Source organism: Oncorhynchus tshawytscha, linkage group LG04, assembly GCF_018296145.1.
Source record: "Oncorhynchus tshawytscha isolate Ot180627B linkage group LG04, Otsh_v2.0, whole genome shotgun sequence".
Lineage (NCBI taxonomy): Eukaryota > Metazoa > Chordata > Actinopteri > Salmoniformes > Salmonidae > Oncorhynchus > Oncorhynchus tshawytscha.
Genome location: NC_056432.1, coordinates 2,535,247 through 2,556,970, shown reverse-complemented (window position 1 = coordinate 2,556,970; position 21,724 = coordinate 2,535,247). Strand labels below are relative to the sequence as shown.

The 21,724-nt window shown below is 45.6% G+C and overlaps 1 protein-coding gene across 1 annotated transcript in view; it reads right to left on the bottom strand.

Annotated features, from left to right (window-relative positions):
• pdzd2 (PDZ domain containing 2) overlaps positions 1–21,724 on the bottom strand; it is a 129,596-nt gene that overhangs the window by 55,368 nt on the left and 52,504 nt on the right. Inside the window, 1 exon segment of the mRNA XM_042321241.1 lies at positions 4,565–4,705. Within this exon segment, the coding sequence (XP_042177175.1) occupies positions 4,565–4,705 (141 nt within the window).

Below are 21,724 nucleotides of genomic sequence, written 5' to 3'. Positions count from 1 at the left end.
AGGAACAGACCACGAACAGTCAGGAACAGACCACGAACAGTCAGGAACAGACCACGGACAGTCTGCTACAGACCACGAACAGTCAGGAACAGACCACGAACAGTCTGCTACAGACCACGGACAGTCAGGAACAGACCACAAACAGTCAGGAACAGACCACGAACAGTCAGGAACAGACCACGAACAGTCTGCTACAGACCACAGACAGTCAGGAACAGACCACGGACAGTCTGCAACAGACCACGGACAGTCTGCTACAGACCACGGACAGTCTGCTACAGACCACGGACAGTCTGCTACAGACCACGGACAGTCAGGAACAGACCACGAACAGTCAGGAACAGACCGCGAACAGTCAGGAACAAACCACGAACAGTCAGGAACAGACCACGAACAGTCAGGAACAGACCACGAACAGTCAGGAACAGACCACAGACAGTCTGCTACAGACCACGAACAGTCAGGAACAGACCACGAACAGTCTGCTACAGACCACGGACAGTCAGGAACAGACCACGAACAGTCAGCTACAGACCACGGACAGTCAGGAACAGACCACGAACAGTCAGGAACAGACCACAAACAGTCAGGAACAGACCACGGACAGTCAGGAACAGACCACGGACAGTCAGGAACAGACCACGGACAGTCTGCTACAGACCACGGACAGTCTGCTACAGACCACGGACAGTCTGCTACAGACCACGGACAGTCTGCTACAGACCATGAACAGTCAGGAACAGACCACGGACAGTCAGGAACAGACCACGGACAGTCAGGAACAGACCATGAACAGTCAGGAACAGACCACGAACAGTCAGGAACAGACCACGGACAGTCTGCTACAGACCACGAACAGTCAGGAACAGACCACGAACAGTCAGGAACAGACCACGAACAGTCTGCTACAGACCACGAACAGTCAGGAACAGACCACAGACAGTCAGGAACAGACCACGAACAGTCAGGAACAGACCACGGACAGTCTGCTACAGACCACGAACAGTCAGGAACAGACCACGAACAGTCAGGAACAGACCACGAACAGTCTGCTACAGACCACGGACAGTCAGGAACAGACCACGGACAGCCTGCTACCGACCACGGACAGTCTGCTACAGACCACGGACAGTCTGCTACAGACCACGGACAGTCTGCTACAGACCATGGACAGTCAGGAACAGACCACGGACAGTCAGGAACAGACCACGAACAGTCAGGAACAGACCACGAACAGTCAGGAACAGACCACGGACAGTCAGGAACAGACCACGAACAGTCAGGAACAGACCACAGACAGTCAGGAACAGACCACGGACAGTCAGGAACAGACCACAGACAGTCAGGAACAGACCACGAACAGTCAGGAACAGACCACGGACACTCTGCTACAGACCACGAACAGTCAGGAACAGACCACGAACAGTCTGCTACAGACCACGGACAGTCTGCTACAGACCACGGACAGTCAGGAATAGACCCCTCCACCAAATAACCAGAGGAAAATATAAGATGAAAAATACACACACAGAAACACACACACACACAAAAAAAGTGTTTTTTTATTGTTACTAACCCTAACCCTATTTTCTACATTGTATCAAAACTATGAAATAACACTTATGGAATCATGTAGTAATCACAAAAAATTGTTCAACAATTTTTTAAAATATATTTTTTTATTGACACATATACTCCTCTTCTCCAGCGCTCGAGGTCGTCAGACTGCTCATTATTACGCACACCTGTCACAATCATTACGCGCAACTTAAAAAACTCACCTGAACTCAATCACCTGATTACCTCCCATGTATCTGTCAGTCCTGGTTCCTTCCCCAGGCGTTATTGTTTCTGTTCCAGTGTTTCATGTCTGTACGCTACCCGTGTTACTTGTTTTGTTCCTCGTGTTATTTAATATTAAAAGTCACTCCCTGAACTTGCTTCCTGACTCTCAGCATACAAGTTATAGAATAACGTCTGGTCACCTGATGCAGCAATCCATCACTCTCCTTGGTCAAATGGCCCTTACACAGCCTGGAGGTGTTTTTTGGGTCATTGTCCTGTTGAAAAACAAATCATAGTCCCACTAAGCGCAAACCAGATGGGATGGTGTATCGCTGTAGAATGCTGTGGTAGCCATGCTGGTTAAGTGTGACTTGAATTCTAAACAAATCGCAGACAGTGTCACCAGCAAAGCACCCCCACACCATAACACCTCCTCCTCCATGCTTTGCGGTGGGAAATACACATGCGGAGATCATCCGTTCACCTCTGCGTCTCACAAAGACACGGCAGTTGGAACCAAAAATCGCAAATTTGGACTCATCAGACCAAAGGACAGATTTCCACCTGTCTAATGTTCATTGCTCGTGTTTCTTGGCCCAAGCAAGTCTCTTCTTATTATTGGTGTCCTTTAGTAGTGGTTTCTTTGCAGCAATTTGACCATGAAGGCCTGATTCACTCAGTCTCCTCTGAACAGTTGATGTTGAGATGTGTCTGTTACTTGAGCTCTGTGAGGCATTTATTTGGGCTGCAATTTCTGAGGCTGGTAACTAATGAACTTATCCTCTGAAGAAGAGGTGACTCTGGGTCTTCCTTTCCTGTGGCGGTCCTCATGAGAGCCAGTTTCATCATAGTGCTTGATGGTTTTTGCGACTGAACTTGAAGAAACTTTCAAAGTCCTTGACATTTTCCAAATTGACTGACCTTCATGTCTTAAAGTAATGATGGATTGTCATTTCTCTTTGCTTATTTGAGCTGTTCTTGCCATAAAATGGACTTGGTTTTTTACCAAATAGGGCTATCTTCTGTATACCCCCTACCTTGTCACAACACAACTGATTGTCTCAAACGCATTAAGAAGGAAAGAAATTCCACAAATTAACAAGGCATACCTGTTAATTTAAATGCATTCTAGGTGACTACCTCATGAAGTTGGTTGAGAGAATGCCAAGAGTTTGCAAAGTTTTCATCAAGGCAAAGGATGGCTATTTGGAAAATCTCAAATATAAAATATATTTCAATTTTTTTTAACACTTTTTTGGTTACTACATGATTCCATATGTGTTATTTCATAGTTTTGATGTTTTCAATATTATTCTACAATGTAGAAAAATGCACAAATAAATGAAACCCCTTGAATGAGTAGGTGTGTCTAATAAGTACTGTACATAATAAAGCCAATATTTTTCAATATATTACAGTTTGCATTGATATCTTCCCTATTCACACAGCATAGCAGCTGTGTGTCCCTAAAGTGGATGTGGTCACACACAGACACACACGGGTACACACACACACGGGTACACACACACACACGGGTACACACACACACAGACACACACGGGAACACACACAGACAAACACGGGTACACACACACACGGGTACACACACACACGGGTACACACACACACACAGGTACACACACACACACACACACACAGACACACACGGGAACACACACAGACACACACGGGTACACACGGGAACACACACACACACACACACAGACACACACGGGTACACGGGCACACAGGAACACACACAGGTACACACACACACACACACACACAGGAACACACACACACAGTACACACACACACAGGAACACACACACACGGGTACACGGGCACACAGGAACACACACAGGTACACACACACACAGGTACACACACAGGTACACACACACACAGGTACACACACACACAGGAACACACACAGGTACACACACAGGTACACACAGGTACACACACACACAGGTACACACACAGGAACACACACAGGTCCACGGGGTGGTATTTATGCTTCCTTTCGCTTTTTTTGTGTGTGTTACAGTGTTTATGCATGTATGTGTGTATGCCTGTATGTGTGTATGCCTGTATGTGTGTATGCCTGTATGCCTGTATGTGTGTATGCCTGTGTGTGTTTATGCCTGTGTGTGTGTATGTCTGTATGTGTGTATGCCTGTGTGTGTTTATGCATGTATGTGTGTATGCCTGTATGTGTGTATGCCTGTGTGTATGTGTATGTCATGTGTGTATGCCTGTGTGTGTTTATGCATGTATGTGTGTATGCCTGTATGTGTGTATGCCTGTATGTGTGTATGCCTGTGTGTGTTTATGCCTGTATGTGTATGTGTGTGTGTGTATGCCTGTATGTGTGTATGCCTGTATGTGTGTATGCCTGTGTGTGTGTATGCCTGTATGTGTGTATGCCTGTATGTGTGTATGCCTGTATGTGTGTATGCCTGTATGTGTGTATGCCTGTATGTGTGTTTATATGTGTGTATGCATGTATGTGTGTATGCCTGTGTGTGTGTATGCCTGTGTGTGTTTATGCATGTATGTGTGTATGCCTGTGTGTGTTTATGCCTGTATGTGTGTATGCCTGTATGTGTGTATGCCTGTATGTGTGTATGCCTGTATGTGTGTATGCCTGTATGTGTGTATGCCTGTATGTGTGTGTGCATGTGCGTGCGTGTGTGTGTGTGCGTCCATGTGTGTGTGTGTATATGTGTGTTTATGTGTGCATGTATGTGTGTGTGTGTATGTGTGTATCTTATGCCTCTGTGTGGCGCCTCCCTCCTCTATGTGCGCATGTATGATGCCGTATGCCTGTGTATGCCGTCCTCCCGTAATCTGGATGCCCAGCCCCTCCTGACCTTTCACCATGTGCATGTGCCAGATACGACTGCCCCTCTCTGGGCTGGAGGACACAGACAAGACCAGGGTTAAGGTCATGGTTTATGCCTGACTGGCATCTCTGGGCTGGAGGACACAGACAAGACACAGGGTTAAGGTCATGGTTGATACGACTGGCCTCTCTGGGCTGGAGAACACAGACACCATTCAAACCAATGAGGGATCAGACACCATTCAAACCAATGAGGGTTCAGACACCATTCAAACCAATGAGGGATCAGACACCATTCAAACCAATGAGGGATCAGACACCATTCAAACCAATGAGGGATCGGACACCATTCAAACCAATGAGGGATCAGACACCATTCAAACCAATGAGGGATCAGACACCATTCAAATCAATGAGGATCAGACACCATTCAAACCAATGAGGGATCAGACACCATTCAAACCAATGAGGGTTCAGACACCATTCAAACCAATGAGGGATCAGACACCATTCAAACCAATGAGGGATCAGACACCATTCAAACCAATGAGGGTTCAGACACCATTCAAACCAATGAGGGATCAGACACCATTCAAACCAATGAGGGATCAGACACCATTCAAACCAATGAGGGATCAGACACCATTCAAACTAATGAGGGATCAGACACCATTCAAACTAATGATGGTTCGGAACATTAAAGGCCATTATCTCAGAAACATCTTTTTGCAGATACAACCTTACAGTCCAAAGCTCTCGATATCACAAGAACACAAGGAAGTGGTTTAGATAGTAGAATTCAGACTCTTCCGGCCTCCATGTTTCATGTTTCTAACTCAAGTAGATTATTGTTTTATGATTACCAAGTTAGGTAGAGGTGTACCAGCAGTCAGATCAATGTGCTGCAGGAGATGTTGGGAGTGATAGATTAGATGTGCTGCTGGAGGCGTTGGGAGTGTTAGATTAGATGTGCTGCTGGAGGCGTTGGGAGTGTTAGATTAGATGTGCTGCTGGAGGCGTTGGGAGTGTTAGTTTAGATGTGCTGTTGGAGACGATGGGGAGTGTTAGATTAGATGTGCTGCTGGAGACTTTGGGATTGTTAGATTAGATGTACTGCTGGAGACGTTGGGAGTGTTAGATTAAATGTGCTGCTGGAGGCGTTGTGAGTGTTAGATTAGATGTGCTGCTGGAGGCGTTGGAAGTGTTAGATTAGATGTGCTGCTGGATCGTTGTAGTGTTAGATTAGATGTGCTGCTGGAGGCGTTGGGAGTGTTAGATTAGATGTGCTGCTGGAGGCGTTGGGATTGTTAGATTAGATGTGCTGCTGGAGGCGTTGGGAGTGTTAGATTAGATGTGCTGCTGGGGGCGTTGGGATTGTTAGATTAGATGTGCTGCTGGAGGTGTTGGGAGTGTTAGATTAGATGTGCTGCTGGAGGCGTTGGGATTGTTAGATTAGATGTGCTGCTGGAGGTGTTGGGAGTGTTAGATTAGATGTGCTGCTGGAGGCATTGGGAGTGTTAGATTAGATGTCCTGCTGGAGACGTTGTCGAGTGTTAGATTAGATGTGCTGCTGGAGACATTGGGAGTGTTAGATTAGATGTGCCTGGAGGCGTTGGGAGTGTTAGATTAGATGTGCTGCTGTGGGGAGTGTTAGATTAGATGTGTTGCTGGAGACATTGGGAGTGTTAGATTAGATGTGCTGCTGGAGACGATGGGGAGTGTTAGATTAGATGTGCTGCTGGAGACAATGGGGAGTGTTAGATTAGATGTGTTGCTGGAGACATTGGGAGTGTTAGATTAGATGTGCTGCTGGAGACGATGGGGAGTGTTAGATTAGATGTGCTGCTGGAGACGATGGGGAGTGTTAGATTAGATGTGCTGCTGGAGACGATGGGGAGTGTTAGATTAGATGTGCTGCTGGAGACGATGGGGAGTGTTAGATTAGATGTGCTGCTGGAGACGATGGGGAGTGTTAGATTAGATATGTTGCTGGAGACAATGGGGAGTGTTAGATTAGATGTGCTGCTGGAGACGATGGGGAGTGTTAGATTAGTGTGCTGCTGGAGACGATGGGGAGTGTTAGATTACATGTGTTGCTGGAGACGATGGGGAGTGTTAGATTAGATGTGCTGCTGGAGACAATGGGGAGTGTTAGATTAGATGTGCTGCTGGAGACGATGGGGAGTGTTAGATTAGATGTGTTGCTGGAGACAATGGGGAGTGTTAGATTAGATGTGTTGCTGGAGACAATGGGGAGTGTTAGATTAGATGTGTTGCTGGAGACAATGGGGAGTGTTAGATTAGATGTGTTGCTGGAGACATTGGGAGTGTTAGATTAGATGTGCTGCTGGAGACAATGGGGAGTGTTAGATTAGATGTGCTGCTGGAGACGATGGGGAGTGTTAGATTAGATGTGCTGCTGGAGACGATGGGGAGTGTTAGATTACATGTGTTGCTGGAGTCATTGGGAGTGTTAGAGTAGATGTGCTGCTGGAGACGATGGGGAGTGTTAGATTAGATGTGCTGCTGGAGACGATGGGGAGTGTTAGATTAGATGTGCTGCTGGAGACGATGGGGAGTGTTAGAATAGATGTGTTGCTGGAGACATTGGGAGTGTTAGAGTAGATGTGCTGCTGGAGACGATGGGGAGTGTTAGATTAGATGTGCTGCTGGAGACGATGGGGAGTGTTAGAATAGATGTGTTGCTGGAGACATTGGGAGTGTTAGATTAGATGTGCTGCTGGAGACGATGGGGAGTGTTAGAATAGATGTGCTGCTGGAGACCATGGGGAGTGTTAGATTAGATGTGCTGCTGGAGACGATGGGGAGTGTTAGAATAGATGTGCTGCTGGAGACGATGGGGAGTGTTAGATTAGATGTGCTGCTGGAGACATGGGGAGTGTTAGAATAGATGCTCTGGAGAAAGTGTTAATTACATGTGTTGCTGGAGACATTGGGAGTGTTAGATTAGATGTGCTGCTGGAGACGATGGGGAGTGTTAGATTAGATGTGCTGCTGGAAACGATGCGGGTGTTAGATTAGATGTCTGCTGGAACGATGGGGAGTGTTAGAATAGATGTGTTGCTGGAGACGATGGGGATGTTAGATTAGATGTGTTGCTGGAGACATGGGGAGTGTTAGATTAGATGTGCTGCTGGAGACGATGGGGAGTGTTAGAATAGATGTGTTGCTGGAGACGATGGGGAGTGTTAGATTAGATGTGCTGCTGGAGACGATGGGGAGTGTTAGATTAGATGTGTTGCTGGAGACGATGGGGAGTGTTAGATTAGATGTGCTGCTGGAGACGATGGGGAGTGTTAGATTAGATGTGCTGCTGGAGACGATGGGGACCAGATTAATGTGCTGCTGGAGACGATGGGGAGTGGATTAGATGTGCTGCAAGACGATGGGGAGTGTTAGAATAGATGTGCTGCTGGAGACGATGGGGAGTGTTAGATTAGATGTGCTGCTGGAGACGATGGGGAGTGTTAGATTAGATGTGCTGCTGGAGACGATGGGGAGTGTTAGAGTAGATGTGCTGCTGGAGACGATGGGGAGTGTTAGAGTAGATGTGCTGCTGGAGACGATGGGGAGTGTTAGATTAGATGTGCTGCTGGAGACGATGGGGAGTGTTAGATTAGATGTGTTGCTGGAGACATTGGGAGTGTTAGATTAGATGTGCTGCTGGAGACGATGGGGAGTGTTAGATTAGATGTGCTGCTGGAGACGATGGGGAGTGTTAGATTAGATGTGCTGCTGGAGACGATGGGGAGTGTTAGAGTAGATGTGCTGCTGGAGACGATGGGGAGTGTTAGATTAGATGTGCTGCTGGAGACGATGGGGAGTGTTAGATTAGATGTGCTGCTGGAGACGATGGGGAGTGTTAGATGTGCTGCTGGAGACGATGGGGAGTGTTAGATTAGATGTGCTGCTGGAGACGATGGGGAGTGTTAGATTAGATGTGCTGCTGGAGACGATGGGGAGTGTTAGATTAGATGTGCTGCTGGAGACGATGGGGAGTGTTAGATTAGATGTGTTGCTGGAGACATTGGGAGTGTTAGATTAGATGTGCTGCTGGAGACGATGGGGAGTGTTAGATTAGATGTGTTGCTGGAGACATTGGGAGTGTTAGATTAGATGTGCTGCTGGAGACGATGGGGAGTGTTAGATTAGATGTGCTGCTGGAGACGATGGGGAGTGTTAGATTAGATGTGCTGCTGGAGACGATGGGGAGTGTTAGATTAGATGTGCTGCTGGAGACGATGGGGAGTGTTAGATTAGATATGTTGCTGGAGACAATGGGGAGTGTTAGATTAGATGTGCTGCTGGAGACATTGGGAGTGTTAGATTAGATGTGCTGCTGGAGGCGATGGGGAGTGTTAGATTAGATGTGCTGCTGGAGACGATGGGGAGTGTTAGATTAGATGTGCTGCTGGAGACGATGGGGAGTGTTAGATTAGATGTGCTGCTGGAGACGATGGGGAGTGTTAGATTAGATATGTTGCTGGAGACAATGGGGAGTGTTAGATTAGATGTGCTGCTGGAGACGATGGGGAGTGTTAGATTAGATGTGCTGCTGGAGACGATGGGGAGTGTTAGATTACATGTGTTGCTGGAGACATTGGGAGTGTTAGATTAGATGTGCTGCTGGAGACAATGGGGAGTGTTAGATTAGATGTGCTGCTGGAGACGATGGGGAGTGTTAGATTAGATGTGTTGCTGGAGACAATGGGGAGTGTTAGATTAGATGTGTTGCTGGAGACAATGGGGAGTGTTAGATTAGATGTGTTGCTGGAGACAATGGGGAGTGTTAGATTAGATGTGCTGCTGGAGACATTGGGAGTGTTAGATTAGATGTGCTGCTGGAGACAATGGGGAGTGTTAGATTAGATGTGCTGCTGGAGACGATGGGGAGTGTTAGATTAGATGTGCTGCTGGAGACGATGGGGAGTGTTAGATTACATGTGTTGCTGGAGTCATTGGGAGTGTTAGAGTAGATGTGCTGCTGGAGACGATGGGGAGTGTTAGATTAGATGTGCTGCTGGAGACGATGGGGAGTGTTAGATTAGATGTGCTGCTGGAGACGATGGGGAGTGTTAGAATAGATGTGTTGCTGGAGACATTGGGAGTGTTAGAGTAGATGTGCTGCTGGAGACGATGGGGAGTGTTAGATTAGATGTGCTGCTGGAGACGATGGGGAGTGTTAGAATAGATGTGTTGCTGGAGACATTGGGAGTGTTAGATTAGATGTGCTGCTGGAGACGATGGGGAGTGTTAGAATAGATGTGCTGCTGGAGACGATGGGGAGTGTTAGATTAGATGTGCTGCTGGAGACGATGGGGAGTGTTAGAATAGATGTGCTGCTGGAGACGATGGGGAGTGTTAGATTAGATGTGCTGCTGGAGACGATGGGGAGTGTTAGAATAGATGTGCTGCTGGAGACGATGGGGAGTGTTAGATTACATGTGTTGCTGGAGACATTGGGAGTGTTAGATTAGATGTGCTGCTGGAGACGATGGGGAGTGTTAGATTAGATGTGCTGCTGGAGACGATGGGGAGTGTTAGATTAGATGTGCTGCTGGAGACGATGGGGAGTGTTAGAATAGATGTGTTGCTGGAGACGATGGGGAGTGTTAGATTAGATGTGTTGCTGGAGACGATGGGGAGTGTTAGATTAGATGTGCTGCTGGAGACGATGGGGAGTGTTAGAATAGATGTGTTGCTGGAGACGATGGGGAGTGTTAGATTAGATGTGCTGCTGGAGACGATGGGGAGTGTTAGATTAGATGTGTTGCTGGAGACGATGGGGAGTGTTAGATTAGATGTGCTGCTGGAGACGATGGGGAGTGTTAGATTAGATGTGCTGCTGGAGACGATGGGGAGTGTTAGATTAGATGTGCTGCTGGAGACGATGGGGAGTGTTAGATTAGATGTGCTGCTGGAGACGATGGGGAGTGTTAGAATAGATGTGCTGCTGGAGACGATGGGGAGTGTTAGATTAGATGTGCTGCTGGAGACGATGGGGAGTGTTAGATTAGATGTGCTGCTGGAGACGATGGGGAGTGTTAGATTAGATGTGCTGCTGGAGACGATGGGGAGTGTTAGAGTAGATGTGCTGCTGGAGACGATGGGGAGTGTTAGATTAGATGTGCTGCTGGAGACGATGGGGAGTGTTAGATTAGATGTGTTGCTGGAGACATTGGGAGTGTTAGATTAGATGTGCTGCTGGAGACGATGGGGAGTGTTAGATTAGATGTGCTGCTGGAGACGATGGGGAGTGTTAGATTAGATGTGTTGCTGGAGACATTGGGAGTGTTAGATTAGATGTGCTGCTGGAGACGATGGGGAGTGTTAGATTAGATGTGCTGCTGGAGACATTGGGAGTGTTAGATTAGATGTGCTGCTGGAGACGATGGGGAGTGTTAGATTAGATGTGTTGCTGGAGACGATGGGGAGTGTTAGATTAGATGTGCTGCTGGAGACGATGGGGAGTGTTAGATTAGATGTGTTGCTGGAGACATTGGGAGTGTTAGATTAGATGTGCTGCTGGAGACGATGGGGAGTGTTAGAGTAGATGTGCTGCTGGAGACGATGGGGAGTGTTAGATTAGATGTGTTGCTGGAGACGATGGGGAGTGTTAGATTAGATGTGCTGCTGGAGACGATGGGGAGTGTTAGATTAGATGTGCTGCTGGAGACGATGGGGAGTGTTAGATTAGATGTGCTGCTGGAGACGATGGGGAGTGTTAGATTAGATGTGCTGCTGGAGACGATGGGGAGTGTTAGATTAGATGTGCTGCTGGAGACGATGGGGAGTGTTAGATTAGATGTGCTGCTGGAGACAATGGGGAGTGTTAGATTAGATTTTACACATTAGATAAAATAAGCCAAACAAAAAGCACAATATTAAACAAACTCTACACACAAGGAAGACTTAACAATTTCCACAGAAACTTGTACTTGAAGAACAATGCAGATGCACAGTGTGGTAACAGAATGACGGCACAGGGGTGATTACCATGGAATTACCCCTATGGTAAAAATGGAATATACAACACCAAGTTCACACCATTAGCTACAAGGACAGGTCGGTGTACACTGAGTGTACAAAACATTAGGAACACCTGCCCTTTCCATGACATAGACTGACCAGGTGAATCCAGGTGAAAGCTATGATCCCTTATTGATGTCACTTGATAAATCCACTTAAATCATTGTAGATGAAGGGGAGGAGACAGGTTAAAGTAGGATATTTAAGCCTTGAGACAATAGTGTATGTGTGCCATGCAGATGGTAAACGGGCAAGACAGAATATTTCAGTGTCTTTGAACAGGGTATGGTAGGTGTCAGGCGGAATAGTTTGAGTGAGTCAAGAACTGCAACGCTGCTGGGTTTTTCACACTCAACAGTTTCCCGTGTGTATCAAGAATAGTCCACCACCCAAAGAACATCCAGCCAACTTGACACAACTGTGGGAAGCATTGGAGTCAACACGGGCCAGCATCCCTGTGGAAAGCTTTAGACATCCCTGTGGAAAGCTTTAGACATCCCTGTGGAAAGCTTTAGACATCCCTGTGGAAAGCTTTAGACACCCCTGTGGAAAGCTTTAGTCCATGCCCCGACGAAGTGAGGCTGTTCAGAGGGCCAAAAGGGGGCGAATGGAGGGGGGGGGCAACTCATTATTAGGAAGGTGTTCTTAATGTTTGCCATGTAACCATCAATGTGACTGGCAGAACGGGTGTTGTATGTAGAGGATGATATCTCAGATAGGGGGGACTGAGGCCTAAGAGGGTTTTTATAAATAAGCATCAACCAGTGGGTCTTGCGACAGGTATACAGAGATGACCAATTTACAGAGGAGTATAGAGTGCAGTGATGTGTCCTATAAGGAGCATCGGTGGCAAATCTGATGGCCGAATGGTAAAGAACATCTAGCCGCTTGAGAGCACCCTTACCTTACCTGCCTATAAATTACATCTTCGTAATCTAGCATGGGTAGGATGGTCATCTGAATCAGGGTTAGTTTGGCAGCTGGGGTGAAAGAGGAGCGATTACGATAGAGGAAACCAAGTCTAGATTTAACTTTAGCCTGCTTCTTTGATAAGTGCTGAGAGAAGGACAGTGTACCGTCTAGCCATACTCCCAAGTACGTGTATGAGGTGACTACCTCAAGCTCTAAACCCTCAGAGGTAGTAATCACACCGGTGGGGAGAAGGGCATTCTTCTTACCAAACCACATGACCTTTGTTTTGGAGGTGTTCAGAACAAGGTTAAGGGCAGAGAAAGCTTATTGGACACTAAGACAGATTAAAACCTGTTGCAGATCCCCTTTTCTGTTAACAGTGTTGCTCGGAGAAAAACAAACAGTCTAGTACAGTTTAGTAAAGAGAAGAACCCTGAGTGTGTGAGTAGTGAGTAAGACACAAACAGACACTCTGAGAGCGTGTGTATTACCAAGTCACTGTCCTGTCCTGTCCTGTCTGAAGATGTTGTGTGTTGTGAGTGATGACAGGTAGGTAGGGAAGTGCCTGAGGACAGTGAGTCAGTCAAGGACACACTTGTCTGGGCTAGTCCTTTCATTTCACCTCCCAACCCTAACCCTTATCTAACGGCAAGTCCTCTCCTCTCCCAACCCTAACCCTTATCCAACGGCAAGTCCTCTCCTCTCCCAACCCTAACCCTTATCCAACGGCAAGTCCTCTCCTCTCCCAACCCTAACCCTTATCCAATGGTTAGTCCTCTCCTCTCCCCCAACCCTTATCCAATGGTTAAACCCTAACCCAACAGTTAGTCCTCTCCTCTCCCAACCCAACAGTTAGTCCTCTCACTCTCCCAACCCTAACCCTTATCCAATAGTTAGTCCTCTCCTCTCCCAACCCAACCCAACAGTTAGTCCTCTCTCCTCTCCCAACCCTAACCCTTATCCAATGGTTAGTCCTCTCCTCTCCCAACCCTAACCCAACAGTTAGTCCTCTCCTCTCCCAACCCTAACCCTTATACAATGGTTAGTCCTCTCCTCTCCTAACCCTAACCCAATGGTTAGTCCTCTCCTCTCCCAACCCTAACCCTTATCCAATGGTTAGTCCTCTCCTCTCCCAACCCTAACCCTTATCCAACAGCTAGTCCTGTCCTCTCCCAACCCTAAACCAACAGTTAGTCCTCTCCTCTCCCAACCCTAACCCGACAGTTAGTCCTCTCCTCTCCCAACCCTAAACCAACAGCTAGTCCTCTCCTCTCCCAACCCTAACCCAATGGTTAGTCCTCTCCTCTCCCAACCCTAACCCAATGGTTAGTCCTCTCCTCTCCCAACCCAATGGCTAGTCCTGTCCTCTCCCAACCCTAACCCAACAGCTAGTCCTCTCCTCTCCCAACCCTAACCCAAAGGTTAGTCCTCTCCTCTCCCAACCCAACAGCTAGTCCTCTCCTCTCCCAACCTTAACCCAACGGTTAGTCCTCTCCTCTCCCAACCCTAACCCAACAGCTAGTCCTCTCCTCTCCCAACCCTAACCCAATATCTAGTCCTCTCCTCTCCCAACCCTAACCCAATGGTTAGTCCTCTCCTCTCCCAACCCTAACCCAATGGTTAGTCCTCTCCTCTCCCAACCCTAACCCAACGGTTAGTCCTCTCCTCTCCCAACCCTAACCCAACGGCTAGTCCTGTCCTCTCCCAACCCTAACCCAACAGCTAGTCCTCTCCTCTCCCAACCCTAACCCAACAGTTAGTCCTCTCCTCTCCCAACCCAACGGCTTGTCCTGTCCTCTCCCAACCCTAACCCAACAGCTAGTCCTCTCCTCTCCCAACCCTAACCCAACGGTTAGTCCTCTCCTCTCCCAACCCAACGGCTAGTCCTGTCCTCTCCCAACCCTAAACCAACAGCTAGTCCTCTCCTCTCCCAACCCTAACCCAACAGCTAGTCCTCTCCTCTCCCAACCCTAACCCAATAGCTAGTCCTCTCCTCTACCAACCCTAACCCAATAGCTAGTCCTCTCCTCTCCCAACCCTAACCCAACGGTTAGTCCTCTCCTCTCCCAACCCTAACCCAATAGCTAGTCCTCTCCTCTCCCAACCCTAACCCAATAGCTAGTCCTCTCCTCTCCCAACCCTAACCCAACAGCTAGTCCTCTCCTCTCCCAACCCTAACCCAACGGTTAGTCCTCTCCTCTCCCAACCCAACGGCTAGTCCTGTCCTCTCCCAACCCTAACCCAATAGCTAGTCCTCTCCTCTCCCAACCCTAACCCAATAGCTAGTCCTCTCCTCTCCCAACCCTAACCCAATAGCTAGTCCTCTCCTCTCCCAACCCTAACCCAACGGTTAGTCCTCTCCTCTCCCAACCCTAACCCAATAGCTAGTCCTTTCCTCTCCCAACCCTAACCCAACGGTTAGTCCTCTCCTCTCCCAACCCTAACCCAACAGCTAGTCCTCTCCTCTCCCAACCCTAACCCAACGGTTAGTCCTCTCCTCTCCCAACCCAACGGCTAGTCCTGTCCTCTCCCAACCCTAAACCAACAGCTAGTCCTCTCCTCTCCCAACCCTAACCCAACAGCTAGTCCTGTCCTCTCCCAACCCTAAACCAACAGCTAGTCCTCTCCTCTCCCAACCCAACGGTTAGTCCTCTCCTCTCCCAACCCTAACCCAATAGCTAGTCCTCCCAACTCTCCTCTCCCAACCCTAACCCAACAGCTAGTCCTGTCCTCTCCCAACCCTAAACCAACAGCTAGTCCTCTCCTCTCCCAACCCAACGGTTAGTCCTCTCCTCTCCCAACCCTAACCCAATAGCTAGTCCTCTCCTCTCCCAACCCTAACCCAACGGCTAGTCCTGTCCTCTCCCAACCCTAAACCAACAGCTAGTCCTCTCCTCTCCCAACCCAACGGTTAGTCCTCTCCTCTCCCAACCCTAACCCAATAGCTAGTCCTCTCCTCTCCCAACCCTAACCCAACAGCTAGTCCTGTCCTCTCCCAACCCTAAACCAACAGCTAGTCCTCTCCTCTCCCAACCCAACGGTTAGTCCTCTCCTCTCCCAACCCTAACCCAATAGCTAGTCCTCTCCTCTCCCAACCCTAACCCAACGGCTAGTCCTGTCCTCTCCCAACCCTAAACCAACAGCTAGTCCTCTCCTCTCCCAACCCAACGGCTAGTCCTGTCCTCTCCCAACCCTAAACCAACAGCTAGTCCTCTCCTCTCCTCTCCCAACCCAACGGTTAGTCCTCTCCTCTCCCAACCCTAACCCAACAGCTAGTCCTCTCCTCTCCCAACCCTAACCCAACGGTTAGTCCTCTCCTCTCCCAACCCTAACCCAACGGCTAGTCCTCTCCTCTCCCAACCCTAACCCAACGGTTAGTCCTCTCCTCTCCCAACCCAACGGCTAGTCCTGTCCTTTCCCAACCCTAAACCAACAGCTAGTCCTCTCCTCTCCCAACCCAACAGCTAGTCCTCTCCTCTCCTCTCCCAACCCAACAGCTAGTCTTCTCCTCTCTCTCTTAGTACTAGCTGTTGAACCCCACTCTTTAATTCAAACAACATCAAAACGGCAATTCCTCTCCTAGTCCTGACTGGCTTTTAGACCAACGGTGGAAGAGCCTGACACCAACTAAAGCCATTAGTCATGAATGGTATTGAGCTAACAGTGTGAGAGACAGAACAACTCACCCTGATGAAAGCTCTTCAGCCGAAACGTAGCAACAACAAGGACACAAGAGTGTGCAACTTTCTTAATTATTTGTAGAGACAAAAACCAGAACAACAGACCATCTGACACTGGGTGGAGTCGCAGTGCATCGGCATAGCTGACATTCAACACGGCCCTTCCGACATGTCACAGTCAGTCACACGCTGTGTTACTTTTCCCCATTTTCACGCTTCCCATCTCTCCTGAACTCCTCAGGCAGTCTTATAGAACATACTGGATCAACCAGAAACACTGTTATCTTGTATACACGTCTTTCAGGTGTATCTCACACGAAACATATACTATAGTGTGTACTATGGTTGGAATATTATAGTTTTTACTGTAGTATTTTTTTGGAGACTTTATTGTAGTTTACTCTATAGTATATAGTATAAATACTGTGGTAAAAGAAAACTGAAGGTATATACTGATGTGTTTTTGCGTATATTACTGTAGTATTCAATAATAGTGCTTTTGTTTTATTATCTTTGACGTAGAGGCGTTCGCCTTCAGGAAACCTACTGGAGAAATAGGACAACAACAAAAAACCGTACATTTTCCATAAGCTGTAGGTCTGGGGTCTGAACAGAACATACAGAGCTGTAGGTCTGGGGTCTGAACAGAACATACAGAGCTGTAGGTCTGGGGTCTGAACAGAACATACAGAGTTGTAGGTCTGGGGTCTGAACAGAACATACAGAGCTGTAGGTCTGGGGTCTGAACAGAACATACAGAGCTGTAGGTCTGGGGTCTGAACAGAACATACAGAGCTGTAGGTCTGGGGTCTGAACAGAACATACAGAGTTGTAGGTCTGGGGTCTGAACAGAACAGAACATACAGAGCTGTAGGTCTGGGGTCTGAACAGAACATACAGAGTTGTAGGTCTGGGGTCTGAACAGAACATACAGAGTTGTAGGTCTGGGGTCTGAACAGAACATACAGAGTTGTAGGTCTGGGGTCTGAACAGAACATACACAAATAAAATTTGATTTGATTTGATTTGATTTGATTTGATTTGAACAGCTGTAGGTCTGGGGTCTGAACAGAACATACAGAGCTGTAGGTCTGGGGTCTGAACAGAACATACAGAGTTGTAGGTCTGGGGTCTGAACAGAACATACAGAGTTGTAGGTCTGGGGTCTGAACAGAACATACAGAGTTGTAGGTCTGGGGTCTGAACAGAACATACAGAGTTGTAGGTCTGGGGTCTGAACAGAACATACAGAGTTGTAGGTCTGGGGTCTGAACAGAACATACAGAGTTGTAGGTCTGGGGTCTGAACAGAACATACAGAGCTGTAGGTCTGGGGTCTGAACAGAACATACAGAGCTGTAGGTCTGGGGTCTGAACAGAACATACAGAGCTGTAGGTCTGGGGTCTGAACAGAACATACAGAGCTTGAGTTCTTTTCTATAACCTGTATAGAGCATAATGTATGGTCTATACTTGGCATGTAGGTTTCTCACTTACGGGTGGTACCAATATCTATATGGGGGAGGAGAATGGGCAGGGTGTATGCAATTTAAATACTGTTTTACTATAGTTAAAAAAGTGTAGTGTTTTTGCGGATATTACCGTAGTATTTACTATAGTTACCAAAAAATGTAGTATTTTTGCAGACTGCAGTGTTTTTGGGGATATTTTTGTAGTATTTACGACAGTGTTTCTTTGTGGAAAATACTGTAGTATTTACTGTAGTACTCTACAGTTTACTACAGTATTCTCTAGTAAGTACTCTTGCATTATATAGTAAACTGTAGTATTCTTTAATGAAATAACTGCATGTTGAATCATCCAACGCATGAATATTGGGTTCAGCATCTGTAGGAGCTTTACAGTAGAAACCATAAAAGTAGTGTTTGAGTTAACAGTAGTCAGAGGTAATAGTAGTTAGAGCTAACAGTAGTTAGAGTTAACAGTAGTCAGATGTAACAGTAGTTAGAGTTAACAGTAGTCAGAGTTAACAGTAGTTAGAGTTAACAGTAGTCAGAGTTAACAGTAGTCAGTTAACAGTAGTCAGAGTTAACAGTAGTCAGAGTTAACAGTAGTCAGAGTTAACAGTAGTTAGAGTTAACAGTAAACAGTAGTCAGAGTTAACAGTAGTCAGAGTTAACAGTAGTCAGAGTTAACAGTAAACAGTAGTCAGAGTTAACAGTAGTCAGAGTTAACAGTAGTTAGAGATAACAGTAGTTAGAGATAACAGTAGTTAGAGTTAACAGTAGTCAGAGTTAACAGTAGTTAGAGTTAACAGTAGTTAGAGTTAACAGTAGTTAGAGTTAACAGTAGTTAGAGTTAACAGTAGTCAGAGTTAACAGTAGTCAGAGTTAACAGTAGTTAGAGTTAACAGTAGTCAGAGTTAACAGTAGTCAGAGTTAACAGTAAACAGTAGTTAGAGTTAACAGTAGTCAGAGTTAACAGTAGTCAGAGTTAACAGTAGTCAGAGTTAACAGTAGTTAGAGTTAACAGTAGTTAGAGTTAACAGTAGTTAGAGTTAACAGTAGTCAGAGTTAACAGTAGTCAGAGTTAACAGTAGTTAGAGTTAACAGTAGTCAGAGTTAACAGTAGTCAGAGTTAACAGTAAACAGTAGTTAGAGTTAACAGTAGTCAGAGTTAACAGTAGTCAGAGTTAACAGTAGTCAGAGTTAACAGTAGTTAGAGTTAACAGTAGTTAGAGTTAACAGTAGTCAGAGTTAACAGTAGTCAGAGTTAACAGTAGTTAGAGTTAACAGTAGTCAGAGTTAACAGTAGTCAGAGTTAACAGTAAACAGTAGTTAGAGTTAACAGTAGTCAGAGTTAACAGTAGTCAGAGTTAACAGTAGTCAGAGATAACAGTAGTCAGAGTTAACAGTAAACAGTAGTTAGAGTTAACAGTAGTCAGAGTTAACAGTAGTCAGAGTTAACAGTAGTCAGAGTTAACAGTAAACAGTAGTTAGAGTTAACAGTAGTCAGAGTTAACAGTAGTCAGAGTTAACAGTAGTCAGAGTTAACAGTAAACAGTAGTTAGAGTTAACAGTAGTCAGAGTTAACAGTAGTCAGAGTTAACAGTAGTCAGAGTTAACAGTAGTCAGAGTTAACAGTAGTTAGAGTTAACAGTAGTCAGAGTTAACAGTAGTCAGAGTTAACAGTAAACAGTAGTTAGAGTTAACAGTAGTCAGAGTTAACAGTAGTCAGAGTTAACAGTAAACAGTAGTTAGAGTTAACAGTAGTCAGAGTTAACAGTAGTAACAGTAAACAGTAGTCAGAGTTAACAGTAGTCAGAGTTAACAGTAGTCAGAGTTAACAGTAGTCAGAGTTAACAGTAGTTAGAGTTAACAGTAGTCAGAGTTAACAGTAGTCAGAGTTAACAGTAAACAGTAGTTAGAGTTAACAGTAGTCAGAGTTAACAGTAAACAGTAGTCAGAGTTAACAGTAGTCAGAGTTAACAGTAGTCAGAGTTAACAGTAGTCAGAGTTAACAGTAGCGTGCTGTTGGGTGTATTTGCTTAGCATTGATCCACTTTGTCTGTGGTTCTGTGGTGAGGTTAGTCACTGTGGATGACTCATGGGTGTACAAGGGAGAGTTTGTTGGCAGGATTACAGTATTTCTGAAGAAAAGCTAACTCAACATGCAGCTAACGTCATCCCCATTCAGAAGGAAGACGGGACTCTATGAACAACAGACTTTCTCACGTCATTCACTACTACTGTTTGTCTCCTCAGTTTGGTCTCATTAATGTCTGGAAGTGACCCATCCATTTTGCATAATGCCTTGAATTCAATCTCTAAACTAGCCAGGCCTGTCAGGGCTTCAAGGCAGCCTAACCCCCTCTGATTGGCTAAATGCTGATTTATACCCTACGGAGTGTAGCGCAGTGTCGCAATGTTGTTTTACGTCACTTTGTAGAGCACTTTGACATTTAACGTACTCCCACTGGGGCAGTTTGTGTAGGCAATACCATACTATATACAGGGTCAGTTAATACCATACTATATACAGGGTCAGTTAATACCATACTATATACAGGGTCAGTTAATACCATACTATATACAGGGTCAGTTAATACCATACTATATACAGGGTCAGTTAATACCATACTATTTACAGGGTCAGTCAATACCATACTATATACAGGGTCAGTTAATACCATACTATATACAGGGTCAGTTAATACCATACTATATACAGGGTCAGTTAATACCATACTATATACAGGGTCAGTTAATACCATACTATATACAGGGTCAGTTAATACCATACTATATACAGGGTCAGTTAATACCATACTATATACAGGGTCAGTTAATACCATACTATATACAGGGTCAGTTAATACCATACTATATACAGGGTCAGTTAATACCATACTATATACAGGGTCACTACCATACTATATACAGGGTCAGTTAATACCATACTATATACAGGGTCAGTTAATACCATACTATATACAGGGTCAGTTAATACCATACTATATACAGGGTCAGTTAATACCATACTATATACAGGGTCAGTTAATACCATACTATATACAGGGTCAGTTAATACCATACTATATACAGGGTCAGTTAATACCATACTATATACAGGGTCAGTTAATACCATACTATATACAGGGTCAGTTAATACCATACTATATACAGGGTCAGTTAATACCATACTATATACAGGGTCAGTTAATACCATACTATATACAGGGTCAGTTAATACCATACTATATACAGGGTCAGTTAATACCACACTATATACAGGGACAGTTTAATACTATATACAGGGTCAGTTAATACCATACTATATACAGGGTCAGTTAATACTATATACAGGGTCAGGTTAATACCATACTATATACAGGGTCAGTTAATACCATACTATATACAGGGTCAGTTAATACCATACTATATACAGGGTCAGTTAATACCATACTATATACAGGGTCAGTTAATACCATACTATATACAGGGTCAGTTAATAATACTATATACAGGGTCAGTTAATACCATACTATATACAGGGTCAGTTAATACCATACTATATACAGGGTCAGGTTAATACCATACTATATACAGGGTCAGGTTAATACCATACTATATACAGGGTCAGTTAGTACCATACTATATACAGGGTCAGTTAATACCATACTATATACAGGGTCAGTTAATACTATATACAGGGCCAGGTTAATACCATACTATATACAGGGTCAGTTAATACCATACTATATACAGGGTCAGTTAATACCATACTATATACAGGGTCAGTTAATACTATATACAGGGTCAGTTAATACCATACTATATACAGGGTCAGTTAATACCATATTATATACAGGGTCAGTTAATACCATACTATATACAGGGTCAGTTAATACCATACTATATACAGGGTCAGTTAATACCATACTATATACAGGGTCAGGTTAATACCATACTATATACAGGGTCAGTTAA